At 42.7% G+C, this 14,377-nt stretch overlaps 1 protein-coding gene across 1 annotated transcript in view; it reads right to left on the reverse strand.

Annotated features, from left to right (window-relative positions):
- Window positions 1–2,119: 2,119 nt before the first annotated feature.
- The window catches only part of PDGFD (platelet derived growth factor D), a 148,040-nt gene continuing 135,782 nt past the window's right edge, over window positions 2,120–14,377 (reverse strand). Inside the window, exons 6-7 of the mRNA XM_083436692.1 lie at window positions 13,803–14,017; window positions 2,120–7,668 (exon numbers count right to left, since the gene is read on the reverse strand). Coding sequence (XP_083292818.1) covers window positions 7,534–7,668; window positions 13,803–14,017 — 350 coding nt within the window. The 3' untranslated portion in view covers window positions 2,120–7,533. The remainder of the gene's footprint in view (window positions 7,669–13,802; window positions 14,018–14,377) is intronic.

Consider the following 14,377-nt stretch of genomic DNA (forward strand, 5'->3'; position numbering starts at 1 on the left):
TGTTGCTGTTGTTGTTGTTATTGCTGTCTGTTTTAACTTAATTTTTCATTATTTCAAGCTGTAGTAAGCTTGGGAAGAAGGGTGGGGAACAGGATTAAAAAAATAAATGTATAATAAAGACATAGCTACGAATTTGGTATCTAAGATTTGCTGGCTATAAACAACCTTGCATGCCTCAAGTCAGCAGAGAGCAGGGAAAATAAACTTTGTGGTTTCCCACTAAACTTCCCAAGCTCATTCCCTCTCCCTCTCTCCCCACTGCATGAGGCAGCAATGAGAAAGCTTAGAATCAAAAGCCATCCTTGTAAATATGAAAAATCTATAAGAACATTTTTTTTTCTTTACTGATGGGACCTCAGTGTGTTGTATTTACTCTTTTTTTTAAAGCAATGGTAGTGATGTGTGGTAGAGGAACTGTGTAGCTCCAGCTTCCAAGCTATTACCTCTGCTATAAACCAACCAAATTTGTTTTTTGTTTTTTTTTTAAAAAAAAAAAAAAAAAAAAAAAACAGCAACAAAACCAAGAAAAATTGGCAGAGATCTTTCTGGCCTTTTCCTGTGTTTTCCCTTGTCCTAAATTTGATACCTACCGGCATGAGGAAGCTTTGTTTTCTCTTGTACCTTCAATTAGCATTTTGTTGGGGGAGAAAAAACTTACAGAGGGATTTCGTTTAATTAACAAAATCTTTCAGTCTCAAAGATTTCAGTTGTATGCAAAATGCATTTCTTAGGGAAAGCTAATTTGCTTACCTTTCCTTGTCAAAGATTTAAATTGGACCCAAGTGCCTTCATTAAAATCGAAGGGGAGAAATAAATAATCGCTCCCACACACAATCCTGCAGCATTTATCTTGATTGAATAACCAAAAAGTGTAATTGTCTTTCAGATGTTGTGTAATTGGGAAGGGTGTGTGGGGGGCAGAGGGAATGAAATATTTTGGCTTGTTGAGACTAGAAGTTGCCTTTGTTCGCCATTTGTTTTAGGAGCACATGAAAATCCTTGCCTGACCTTTGGAAAGAGATTACTGTTGCTACAGAGGATGAAGCCTCTTTGTGTTGAAGATGGAAAGGTTATTGTGAATGTCATGTGCGATTTTTTTCACAAGGGTGGGTGAAATCGGAACCCATTCGGTGTTTCCTCCAGGGATTTGCCTGTCGACTGTGCAGTTTATGCCCTAGCATTAGATAGAATAAGGCAGTGCTTCAGGTAGCAGATTTTTGGTGTTATGAAAGGGCAGTATTTTTTCCATTTTTTTATTATTAATAAATTAAAGTCACACCCAGAAAGAGAGGGAGGAAGTTGTAATAAGTATTTTGTGAACTGCCCTGTTATTGTCAGTATGCAGTTTTAATTAATTAATTAATTAATAATAAGTATAATTTTCTAGCAGATGACTTGAGAATTGTGCATCTTGACTGGGAGGGTTGGCTGGAGGCGCCATTTTCTGCTCTGCCTCAGGCAACAAAATGTCTTGGGCTGGTCTGATTGGAATCATGTGGATTACTGCGACCAATCCTATTTGACCAAACAACATAATCTAAATGAAAAAGTGAACGTTGTTTTTTAAAAGAATGCTGGAAATTGCTGGAAATCGGTACTCTTTTTCTTCTTCAGCACAGCTGAAAAGGATCCCACATCTTCATAGATGAGACTCTCCCATTGGTGTTTATGGAGAGTCATGTTGACCAATCCTTGAGCCTGACTGTGCACTCCAGCTGAGGGCTGGCCAGGAAGGACAAAGGGGGAATGGGGTCCCATTATGCCATATGGGTGCCTGGGATCTGCATGAGAAACTTAAGAGACTAATTCCAGGAAAGGAAAGAATGCCAGCTGGTGTAGTGGTTAAGAACGGTAGTCTCATAATCTGGGGAACCGGGTTCGCGTCTCCGCTCCTCCACATGCAGCTGCTGGGTGACCTTGGGCCAGTCACGCTTCTTTGAAGTCCCTCAGCCCCACTCACCTCACAGAGTGTTTGTTGTGGGGGAGGAAGGGAAAGGAGAATGTTAGCCGCTTTGAGACTCCTTCGGGTAGTGATAAAGCGAGATATCAAATCCAAACTCTTCTTCTTCTTCATATGTTAAATCGTGTCAATGTGTATTAATGAATCGGAACCACCTCCTTCAAAAGCTAGAGTTTATTTTTAATTGACCATAAGAGGCAAAATATTGTGTGTGCTAAACTGTCAAAAGGCTGGTTTAGAAAAGGCAGCATTTTAGGGATATAACACCAACAAAAACAACAATACATATATAAATCACACCTCAAAAAAGCAGAGTCTTATCTTAAAGAATACAGTGATTTCCGCTCTTTCTTTTCTTTCTGAAAAGCAATCTTCCCAAGTAGCAGAGTCACTTCGAAAGCATGGGTCTATTTCATGATTCTTTGAAAGTAATATTTGTGCAATGGATTTGATACTGTTTGAACCAAATGAAAACGAGAGGTCTGGCTCATAACTTCCATACAAATGCTGCAATCGAATGTCCTTTTGGGCAGCTCACAATCATTCTGATTGAGTGTGTGCAGGGGAACTTCCTAGTGAATTGTGTCCAGAGAAATTGTATCAAATATAATTGGGGGGGGGGGGAGAGAGAAGAGAAGAATACATGTGAGTTCTGTTTGCTTACCTCCTTTGTTATTGCCTTAGCATCAACCCTGCCATTGTTTTTTGACAGTTCATTCCTCAAAACCAGTTGTGTCAGCTCACTGGAGAGGAGGGGAACACCTACATGTTGAGCAAGCTACACCTGGAGTCAGGGACTGGCTGGGCTAAGAGGAATGGTGGAAGGCACCAGCTGGGCTATCCCCAAGGGAAACCCCAGAGGTGCCAGGGGATTGGTGGTGGGGCATTGAGGAGAGGGATCTTCTTCAGAGGAAGAAGACTGGGAGAAGGTGATGGATGCTGAAGGGGCAGCAGAGTTTAGTGAGCAGTGACAGGGAGCAGTTCAGCAGTCTCTTATCCTCCCTCCTCTACTCAGACACTGAAGAATCCCAGGAGTCTCCCCCTCCTGCTGTGACAAGCTCCCCTTTCCCTGGTCTCAAAGAACATGCAGAATAATGAAGAGAGCAGAACAGAGGCCAGAGGTGCACAGACACCGTTTGAGACTGTTGGAAAACATCCGGGAGAGGGGAAGCCTGGAAACTGTGCCATAGGGACAAGACCAACTGAGAAGTGTTTCCGAGTTGTGTGTTGTTTCCTTAAAGAGTTGACTGACAACAGAGCTCTGTTTCTTTTGTGATTACTTGTATCTGACTCCAGTCCCGACACCTGGTGTGCTGACCTAGCCTTTGGGATGTTTAGATTTTGTAGACGTTGCACATGAACACATTTGCATGGTCCACTCTACACGAGCATCATGTTCTTTGCTAGCTCAGAGGACATGAAAGGTGGTGTCAAGGCACAGGAGCTGGCAGAGCCAACCTGGTTCATTTTGTGAATATTATTGATTGATTGATAAATTTATCCACTTGATTGTTAAAAAAACCCAACCCACCTTCAAAGCAGAATATGACTTTTGCTAATTCAGGTTATCAGGACTGTTCACAAGGAAGGTCCAAATCAAGGCAGGAGCAAATCTCAGGCTCATGTAACCTTCCAGTTTCTGTAGTTCAGCAATGGTGAGAAATGAATTGCAATTCAAAACATCTGGTGGCCACCAGATTGGGGAAGGCTGTGGTAGATCCTATGACTGAGCTCACATGCACTGTCACACAAACACACACATCCCAATGCATGAAATTCACCCTTGTGAACAGCCCACCACATGCCTGAAGCAAAGAGTCAAGTTTCAATGAAAAAGTCAAACTAAATGGAACTCTAACCTTGTGAAAAAACATGCAGTTGCCCTACATGGACAACGGTATAGTTAATAGTGTCCACTAAGGCTTATAAACACACATATATTTCACATTCTAGTTTCTTGGTATTAACATGGAATTCTAGGAAGTTTTGCCCAAGTGAAGAATTGTGAAGAACCTTTTTCAAAATAAGTAATAAAGCTGAGAATCTTTGGCTTCAAAGCTGCTCACTGAGTATAGGAGCATAATGAATTAAGCATCTTAAAGAGGCATCCTGGGGAAAAAATACACCCAAGCTGAATAAAAGAAGACCAAGAAATCCCACAAGCCATGTTTGGCTTCCCACGAGTTCCACCAGAATGTTAAGTGGCAACTCACTCAGTATTTAAACTGTATTCCAAGAAGGCTTTGATAGAGATATAAAAACAGGGAGCAGATAATGCATTCAACTTGATAAAAGAAACCAATCTAGAGGACAGAGATAATTTTAGAACTCTACCACTGATATAATCAGCAGAACAGGGGCGGTTTAAAAGTTCACAATATTACCTGATAACAAGCCAATTTCAGTTTAATGCAGGAAATGCTATTGTAAAATAGCATTCCTTTCGTCCTTAGAGACAGGCACGAAAAAGCAACCCATAAAAATGAAGTGCAGCTTCAGACTGCTGTTAAGTATAAATCCTTGTCTGTGAAATCTTCCACCCTATTTTCCCCATTATATCCACAATCAAGAGTTCATTGCCTTGAACTCCTAAGCTGGCCTACATTTTGCACTGGACAAGTCGCATTAGGTGGGTGGGTGAAATCAAATCAAAAACATGATTGGAAAGGATCCTCTTCCATACCTTAATCAAAGAACTTTCTCATAAGTTCAAAAGCACATTCTCATAATATGTTCAAAAGCTGGCTATGGAAGTAGCCTTTAAAAGTATGTTATTTTGCCAGGAGGCAGGCAGTAAATGCATATCTATATTCTGTGAAAATAATAAGCATTCAGTATTACTCAGCAAGAATCAGGTGAGGCTCAAGGCATTAATATGCCTCACCAAAAATTCAATCCCATGATCTTTTTCTTTTTAAGTGCCAAAAGTTCAAACTTGGCTATGGAAGCTACTAGATGCAGTTAGTATAGATGCTATAGTATATAATGAGAAAAGTATGGCATTTTATATGCAACTAAAAGAATACAGACAAGGTAGAACTCAACTCTTGCCCACTGAATACGTACATATGCAGGAAGAGCTGGTTTAGTGTAGTGGCAAAGATACTGAAGATCCCCAGTTTGAATCTCACCTCTGACATTAACTCAAGCCCTAAGTACACTATAGACTTAAAGCAGTAGCATGCCACCTTAAACAGACCTGGCTTTCCACAAAGAATTATGGGAACTGTAGTTTGTTAGGGATGCTGAGAGTTGTTAGGAGGCATCTGGTTGGCCATTGTGAGAACAGGATGTGGACTAGATGGGCCATTTGTTTGTTCCAGCAGGATCTTCCTATGTTCTTATGTGTGTTCTTAGGTAACGGTAAAGGTAAAGGGACCCCTGGCAGTTAAGTCCAGTCGCGAACGGCTCTTGGGTTGCAGCGCTCATCTCACTTTACTGGTCGAGGGAGCCGGCGTTTGTCTGCAGACAGTTTTTCCGGGTCATGTAGCCAGCATGACTAAGCCGCTTCTGGCGAAACCAGAGCAGCGCACGGAAACACCATTTACCTTCCCGTTGGAAGTGCAAGTATTTATCTACTTGCACTTTGATGTGCTTTCGAACTGCTAGGTTGGGAGGAGCAGGGATCAAGCAACGGGAGCTCACTCTGCTGTGGTACCTATTTATCTACTTGCGCTGGTGTGCTTTCGAACTGCTAGGTGGACAGGAGCTGGGACTAAGCAATGGGAGCTCACCCCATTGCGGGAATTCAAACTGCCGACCTTCTGATCAGTAAGTCCTAGTCTCAGTGGTTTAGACCACAGCGCCACCCACGTCCCTTTAAAGTGTGTTCTTAGGGGAAACCTATCCCCCTCCCAGAGAATGCAGTTCCCAGAGCTCCTGCAAACAGAGACTGACTGTTAAACCAGCCCAGGAATTGGAGCTCTGGATGGGGAATTGGGGCCCTTTACAAAGCTCAACACCTTTAACAAAATACAGTTCCCATGTTTCTTTGGGGGATGCTATGACTGTTTAAAGTGGTATGATAGTGCTTTTAATGTATAGTGCAGATGGGCCCTCACTTAAATGGCCTTAGTCAAACCACTAAGTGGTTTCTCAGTCTCAGCCTCACCCCCATTTTCAATATGGGGGATAATAATATTGATTTGCCTTACAAAAGTATAACAACCTTATGGGGTTGTTGAATAAATTGCTGATATAATGTATGTGAAGCACTTTGAACACTTAAAAAAACACACACTATACAAATGATACATATTATTATTAAGGAACCTTCTAAGGTGCTCCACTTTAAACACAGGAGCAGATTAGGGATGAGATGAAGTAGTGAAGAAGGGAAGTTATTTTGCTTTTCCACCCAACCAGGTGAGAATTCTGCATGGAACAGAGGAACCTATCTTGCATTCCTCATTGTTAAGGCTATTCCTCATTGTTAAGGCTACTGTCTTTGGACAAAGCATTGTGCTCATGACCTCAGTCCTAGGTCTAGAAATGTGTGTGGATTGTGGGATGGGAAGGAATATTCTAGAACCAAATAGAAACAGCTGAAGATTCCCAAACTTTCTTCAGAAACACCATGGAGGATTCCACTAAGCTCCACCATGCCGATGACTATCTGTAGAATAAGTGCGGTTCCCAACAATGCATCCCTACACTAAATGTAACTTAAGATGTCTAGCAGCTCTGGGCTACAACATGGCACACTGGTGGTTGTTAGTCCAATCAAAAATAGACTTCATGCATTGCATATGATTCTGTTCATCATAGTCTTTTGGGAATCTGAACCTGTATTTTGAAGGGATAAGGGGGAGCTCTTCAACATAATTCAGAATACTTTATGAGCAAGCAGAAGGCTATGCACAGGCCGCAGCAATTGCTTACTCTGCTTCTGGCGGTCTCTGTGTTGCAATGGATATATCAAGGCATGCAAAATAATGGGCATGGATATGTCTCTTACATTGGTGGATGTGGTCTCTTGCTCCCCCATACAGCACTAATGTTCTGTAACGTATATCCATTACGTCAGATCCATGTGTGGGCAACTGTTTCTTCATGGTGTACATATGCTGGACTGGGTGAATATGTATAAACTGAGATTAGCTATTTGGAATACATGTATGCCCATAAGATTTTTCCTTATTTACATTTTAAGTGTGCTTAAGTCAATAGGCTGTGTGCGCAAAGGGCTGTGTGCAGCAGCATATGAATACCTGCATGCCTACTCACTGTGTAACATGTAGGTTGATTCTTTTTTTTTAAAGCCAACTGGGAAATTCAGCCAAAAGAATACTGCTATCATGCTCACTGCATGCACTGAAGATTTCAGCTTTTGGCTTCTCTTGTTTTCTACTGCTTAATCCCATATTTGAAGTCGGATACCATAAATCAGTGTTATTAATGATTAGCTGTCATGGCACTTAGTACTTGGAGTTGGGAGGCTGTGGGCGCCTCTACCAGCTACAAGCCAGGCTGTTAGCAAAGTTCAGTGGCCACTGGGCCAACTTCTGCAGACTGCTCCTCTTTCAAGGGAAAGAGGTCCTTTTCAGTTGCAAACGGGATGGCATGGTCTCTTTTTATCGAGGTGGCCTTGCACTGCAGACACAATCACAACGCTCATGGTGCTCCAGTTGAATATCGATCAGCGCCATATTGTTCTTGGTTCTGCCCCTCCTCCTGATGTGACCTGCTTCAGGGATGAACCTCAACACCTGGGAAAGAAAATAGACGTTTTGTCAGCGGCACTGGAACACCGGAAGCTGCCTTATGTGGAGTCAGACTATTGGTCCATCTAACTCAGTATTGTCTACACTGACTGCCAGTTGCTTTTGGGAAGCAGTTTCCCCCAGCTCTACCTGGAGACTCCAGGGATTGAACCTGGGAGCTTTTGCTTGCAAGGTAGATGCTACATCACTGAGCTACGGTCCTTTCACAATGTGCATGCAAGGCCCTTCCCCAGCCAATGTGGTAGGAAAGGGAATGGTCGAGGCGTGGGCTTGACCAATGTTGTGTTAAGTTTTGTATTTGGCAACACATGAATGATGGTGTTGGAGGAGACTCTAGAGAGTCCCATGGACTGCAAGAAGATCAAACCTCTCCATTCTGAAGGAAATCAGCCCTGAGTGCTCACTGGAAGGACAGATCCTATAGCTGAGGCTCCAATACTTTGGCCACCTCATGAGAAGAAAAGACTCCCTGGAAAAGACCCTGATGTTGAGAAAGATGGAGGGCACAAGGAGAAGGGGACGACAGAGGACGAGATGGTTGGACAGTGTTCTTGAAGCTACCAGCATGAGTTTGACCAAACTGCGGGAGGCAGTGGAAGACAGGAGTGCCTGGTGTGCTCTGGTCCATGGGGTCACGAAGAGTCGGACACAACTAAATGACTAAACAACTGTGAGCTCTCCATGGTGCTGACAAGCTCCCTTTTTGCCCTGCTACTCTGCTTCTGATCTGGCAGTGCCTTACTGGATTTGACTGAACTTCCAAGCTAGCCTTGCTGTGATTCTCCTCTTTGGGATGTGGCCTCTGTCCTATGAGCACCAGCTGAGCCCCCCATGTGACCCTAAGCTGGAAGAACACGGGGCAGCACTCTTCTTGCTTGTGTTGCATCAAAGTGTTAAAACCTTCCTATAAAGGAAGGCTATTGACATTCAGATGCTGAATTTTATCTTTCGGGGTTATCCCGCTTTATCACTACCCTAAGGAGTCTCAAAGCAGCTAACATTCTCCTTTTCCCTTCTTCCCCACAACAAACACTCTGTGAGGTGAGTGAGTCTGAGAGACTTCAGAGAAGTGTGACTGGCCCAAGGTCACCCAGCAGCTGCATGTGGAGGAGCGGGGAAGTGAACCCGGTTCACCAGATTACGAGTCCACCACTCTTAACCACTACACCACACTGGCTCTCAAAGATCAAATGTGGCCCTTGGCTTGGAAAAGCTTCTCCACCCTTGCTCTATAGACACCACCTCTTCCACATGCAGCTTTTTGAGTGGAGAAGATGGATCGTGCTCAAGCCCTTTCTCAAAATCTAATTAATGTAAAATGCACTTTGAAATTCACCAGCATTGTTCAGCGAACACGGCCTTTTCGAATGAAAGCACATGCAAAGGGATGAGGATCTGCCCAGCATTTAAGCCAGCAGACCTCCTGACAGTTTAGGGATTTTGTCTTCTCTGTATTTTCCGTTAAGAAACATGAGCGCAGTATATGCACTTTGCTGATAACGGGAGAGAAATGAATTGGCAGGCACTTTCCCATCCAAGGCCGGAAAGCAGTGTTTGAACAACACAGAAATTGGGCGGCTTTACTAAGTGATCAAGGGACTGATGCTTAACATTTCAATCCAAGCTTCCATCTAATAGTCTTAGGCTCAGGTTTATTCAGCAGACCTGAAAGGATGAAAAAGGCAAGGTCGCCTGCCATAGTCACCGTATATTAAAGGGAACTCTGTGTATTTAAAATAAAAGCTCACATTTGCATGTTGCAGGCACAAGGCTTGTTCAAATATGCAAGCCTACTGAAAGGAAGCTATCTAATGTGGAGCCTATTCTTCAAAAGGGAACACAACTGGGACCTGAATCAAAAAGGTATCCTTCTCACCTCCTAACATGAGTATTCCTGTTCAGGGTTCCAGCCAGCCAGCCAGCCAGCCAAGTATCCTCTTTCAGAATACTATAAATTGCTAGAGGCTGATGCAGAATATTGCCTACCCTACCTTCCCAGCTTCCTTTTCAACGAACTATCAACATTTCGAGGCTACTGAAGATGCTCAGTCCTCATTTGCCCCCTTAGGCTTTCAAATGTTTTTGTTTCCTTCTGTAAACCTCAGAGGTCCACTGAGCAGACTGATACTTTCCTCTTGTTTCCTCCCGTTTCCCACAGGCATCTGGCTGTCCAGAGAACAGGAATGCTGGACTAGGCTGGCCAGTGGCCTGATACAGCAGGCTCTTTTTAGGATCGCCTGTTGTTTTTCAATGGTCCTATTTGAGATCCGCTTCTGGTGGCAATCACAACCTGAGTTTGCTATTAGAGGGATTAGTGAAGCTTGGGCAGATGTTCATAGCATGGAGCATTGATGTGTTTGTTCATGAATCCTGTTTGCTGTACACATCCCAACAATGTCATCCCCAACACACATATTCTTTGAACACCCTAGACAAGTACAGATGTAAGTTTGAACCACCATAATAGCTTTACAAGTGCAAGTCACAGTGAACCCTGGGCTTGCCCACTTTCCCCTCCCCACTGCTCATCTTGAGTGTGGTTTCTGATCTCTTTCTTGAGTATGTGCTAGAGGAGAACATGGGATAATGGGATGCAGAAGCTTGGGGGGAGGCTAAGGTTGTTTAATAGGATATCTGAGTGCACCCCAGATCTGTGCCCTCCATTATGCAGAATCAGAGCCAATTCACCCTTGTTTGACCTCTGTGCAGACAGAGTGTGGCACTCACAGTGCTTGAATGCATCCCTTCTCTCCCTCCCTCCTGAGCTCTCAAGAAAATGTGAGGAAATCTGGGGAAACAGAGAGAAAATTCTTTCCTGACCTCATATGAGGAAAGGGTAGTTCAGGGACTCTGCTATGCAATTGCTTTGAACATTTACATTGGCTTTACCATCCGTAGGACGTTAAGTACGAAGAAAATAAAACTGTGCCGCAGAAAATATTCCTCCCCTCATCCCTTCGTATATCAGAGATTGAATCAATCCTGTATACGGAGCCCTGTTAATAAAAAAACTAGATGGAAAATGCAACTGTTGAGCCAGATACAGTGTTTATAAGAATGTAAAAGATTATGATGGCCTTATAAAAGTTCTCATAGAATTGACTATATGGGAAAGGCAGGTGAATGTGATGCAGGTCTGAGCTTCCTGCCTTGTAACTTTATCGAAGGGTATCAAGGGGTTGTGTTTGTGACACATTTCCTCGGGTGATAAATGCTCTGGGCTTTTAATGCAACCTGCATCTCACTTCCTGACCTTGTTTGGAATTCAGGTGACTATGGAGTAATCTGGGGTCACTAAACATGCTTGAGAATGAAAAGGCTGAGTAAAGTCCTCTATCTCTTTTAAGTTGATGATTAATTTCTCGGCTTTTAACCAATCAATATTTTTTAACCTATGCATAAAAAAAGGAGTGAATTTCTCTTCTAAGAAGGTGGTGCTGGATCAGACCAATAGCCTATCCAGTCCGGCATCCTGTTCTCACAATAACCGACCCAGATGTCTATGCAAGCAGGACCTGAGTGCCACAGAAATCTCCCCTCCTGTGGTTTCCAGCCACTGGCACTCAGAAGCTGTCTGGGGCTGGTGGGAATTAGAGTCTTTGACATCTGGACAGACATAACATTCCCATCCCTGTAATGGAGGACTTGATGGTGGGGCACACTTGAAAACCTCCAAACAAAGTTACAACCATTAATATTGGTTGGAAAATAAAAAAAGTGACAAAAGAAAATGTTCAGATTAGGCTTCTGTTCCAAATTATATCCATGTTGCACTGCATACTTTTACAGTTTTGGATTGTGAACTTACCTAGGAGAAATATTTTTGAAGGACAGTACACAAATGTCTTATATAAAATATTCTGCGGTATAACATTGAATGTTTTGTACATGCAGTACATTTGCCTATCTGTATGAAGGTCTCTTAATAAGTTAGCTTTGCATAGGTACTTTTTTATGATAGAGTGTATGGCCACACTATGCACTCAGGCACATGTCCCTTGAGAATTGTCCCATTGTGCCTCTTGCTCAGTGTTGGAATTGATCCCAAGAAAGGAAAGGTTCCTCTCAGCCCCTCTTGCCCTTGCTGGTACCTTTTTTAAAATGAGAGGAAATAGCTAGATAAATGTGGAACAAAGCTAGGGATGAGTGCTTAGCCCTAGGATTCAGAAAAATTCAAGAATTTTGCCTGGGAAGAATGTGCTGGACTAACATCACTCTGGTCTTTCATGTACCCAATATAGATTAAACTTCACAGTGCCTATTAATTCTAATATCCAAATCTATGTTCATTGTACGGTTAATTCATCCCTAAAGGATACATTTACATTTACATTTACAAAAGCCAGGTCATTCGAAGCTCAAGCTAGAACATTGTCCTTAATTAATTCCAGTCTGCGAGATAAAAAGAATGGAAGGAATTAATAGCAATTCCTGTGGTGGACTCGGTGAGCAAATTCCCTCTCCTGCACCACACACACACACACACAGGTTTTCTCATCCGGTGGAACTCAGGTATCTCCCCATCATGCCTACCCAGTGGCCAAATAATCTGTTATCCTGGACCTTTAATATTCCCCATAAATCACCACCATTAGATTAATATCTGGGTGCTGCATAAGCATCCACAAAAAAGTAGAGCTGCCCTGTTTTCATTTGATCGCACTCAGGATGCAACTATTTACAAATGCTGCTAAAAAAAGCCTCCCCTCCACATCCCAGTTCAATCAACCCATATAGAGATGAGCTCTCAGGTGTTTAACTTTCTTAATTAAGAGCATGTGTTATAAATTTTGAAATTCCACCAATAAGATGTTTAGTAAGGAAGGAGAAGAAGCAGGGAGCACTTGAATTCAGGCCCCCAAATCCCTTCCAGCAGCTGCTTGGTGAGATTGGTATTTTTAGGGTTGCCATATTTCAAAAAGAAAAACTTCCTGAAAACTGAGGTTGGTTTTTTTTTAGAAACCTCTGCCTCATGATTTGAAGCTTTTGAAGCTGTTTACACTGCTTTTTCCATCGCGCTGCCATACATCCGGGTTTCCCCTGCCATTTTGCCAGGACATGTCAGGAATTTTCCTGATGTATGGCAAGCCTAGGGCCATCTGAGTGCCATCTGGCTGCTGAATCAGGCTGGGGAATAAGTCCTGCAATATCCATTAAGTTGCCCTAATGGATATTAGTGGGTTGGGATAGAGGCTGAAGTATGTGGGGCCACCCCATTGCCTCTCTCTCTACCACCCCCTCCTCTCTCTCTCTTTCTGCCCTCCATCCCTCCTTCACCACTGCCCAGTTGACGTGTAATTATTAATCATAGGTTGGGTTTGTTCTGCTTTGGTTTGTCCTTAATGTTCACTGTTTTGCATGAAATAAAGGGGGGGGGGAGAGAAGAATATAGGGTGTGTTTTTTGTCATTGGAGTAGTTTAAACACTGAGACCATGTCTCTCCTGTAGATGCTTAATAAATCACCTTCCAGAACAATCAATATCTTCTGTTCTGAAGAGTAGGGAGAGGAAATAATTAAACTGGAAAATGTTCATTGCCATGCTCCCCCCCCCCCATTTCATTAGGGTTTGTAGGAATATTTAACTTTATTTTAATGATTGATTGTGTAATCATTTATTAGAAATATGAAAATTACAGTCGTACCTTGGATCCTGAACACCTTGCGAGACGGATGTTTTGGATCCCGAGTGCCACAAACCCAGAAGTGAATGTTCTGGTTTGCCAACGTTCTTTGGAACCCAAACATCCAATGCAACTTCCGCAGCTTCTGATTGGCTACAGGTGCTTCCTGCAGCCAATCAGAAGCCATACCTTGGTTTCCGAACATTTTTGAAGTCAAACGGACTTCCAGAATGGATTCCGTTCGACTTCCAAGGTACCACTGTATGTTTATTTTAGAAATTGTAAAGCAGTAATGATAATTGCTGCAGCACTGTTGGAGTAGATTGCATTAAACACCTTCATATATTCTTGTAAAGAATAATAATAAAAGCTAAAGATAATAAATTAATAACTAAATCGCGTTGTCAAGGAAAAAGTTGCCCTAGGAGGGCTTGCTTTTAAAACACAGATTATCTTGAGCCTAGAAGACTATAGATGTAAGTAAAGACCGAGGTACCTCATGATATTTTTTCACCAATTTTCCTGCTGTACACGTGCAAGATTTCCAGTTGTTGAACCCACAGCCACAGTTCCCCCCACAGCGCTGGACCAGAAGGCAGCGCGGGAAGAAAACAACGTTGGTTTGCTTCAGTTCCTCCCTTATGTTGACAGAATAATTCCTTGGAGTGCAGCTGTATCGCTTCACATCGTCATTCAACCTATCCAAGTCAACTGAAATGGAAAAGGAGAGAGATGGCATTTGTAAAGAAAACTTATTTGTTTAATACATTTCTAACCTGTCCTTCCTCATAAGGGGCAGGCGGGGAGGGGGGGACACAATACAAATTGCAATTCCTAAAATATATAAAGCTCTAAAACCAAAAGGAACAGGTGGTACAAACCTTAAAATCACAATACCTGTAAAGCTAATAAAAATCTTAGAACTGGCAGCATGCTTCCACATGTATAATTCACTTCCGCAAGATAAAGTGGCGACAAACTCAGAAAGCTTTAAAATAAGGAGAGGCCAATTTATGGTTGATGAGACCAGCAATGCCTACTAGTCATGAAGGTTATATTCTGCTTCTACTG

The sequence above is a fragment of the Podarcis tiliguerta genome (assembly GCF_965153285.1).
Source record: "Podarcis tiliguerta genome assembly, chromosome: 4".
NCBI lineage: Eukaryota > Metazoa > Chordata > Lepidosauria > Squamata > Lacertidae > Podarcis > Podarcis tiliguerta.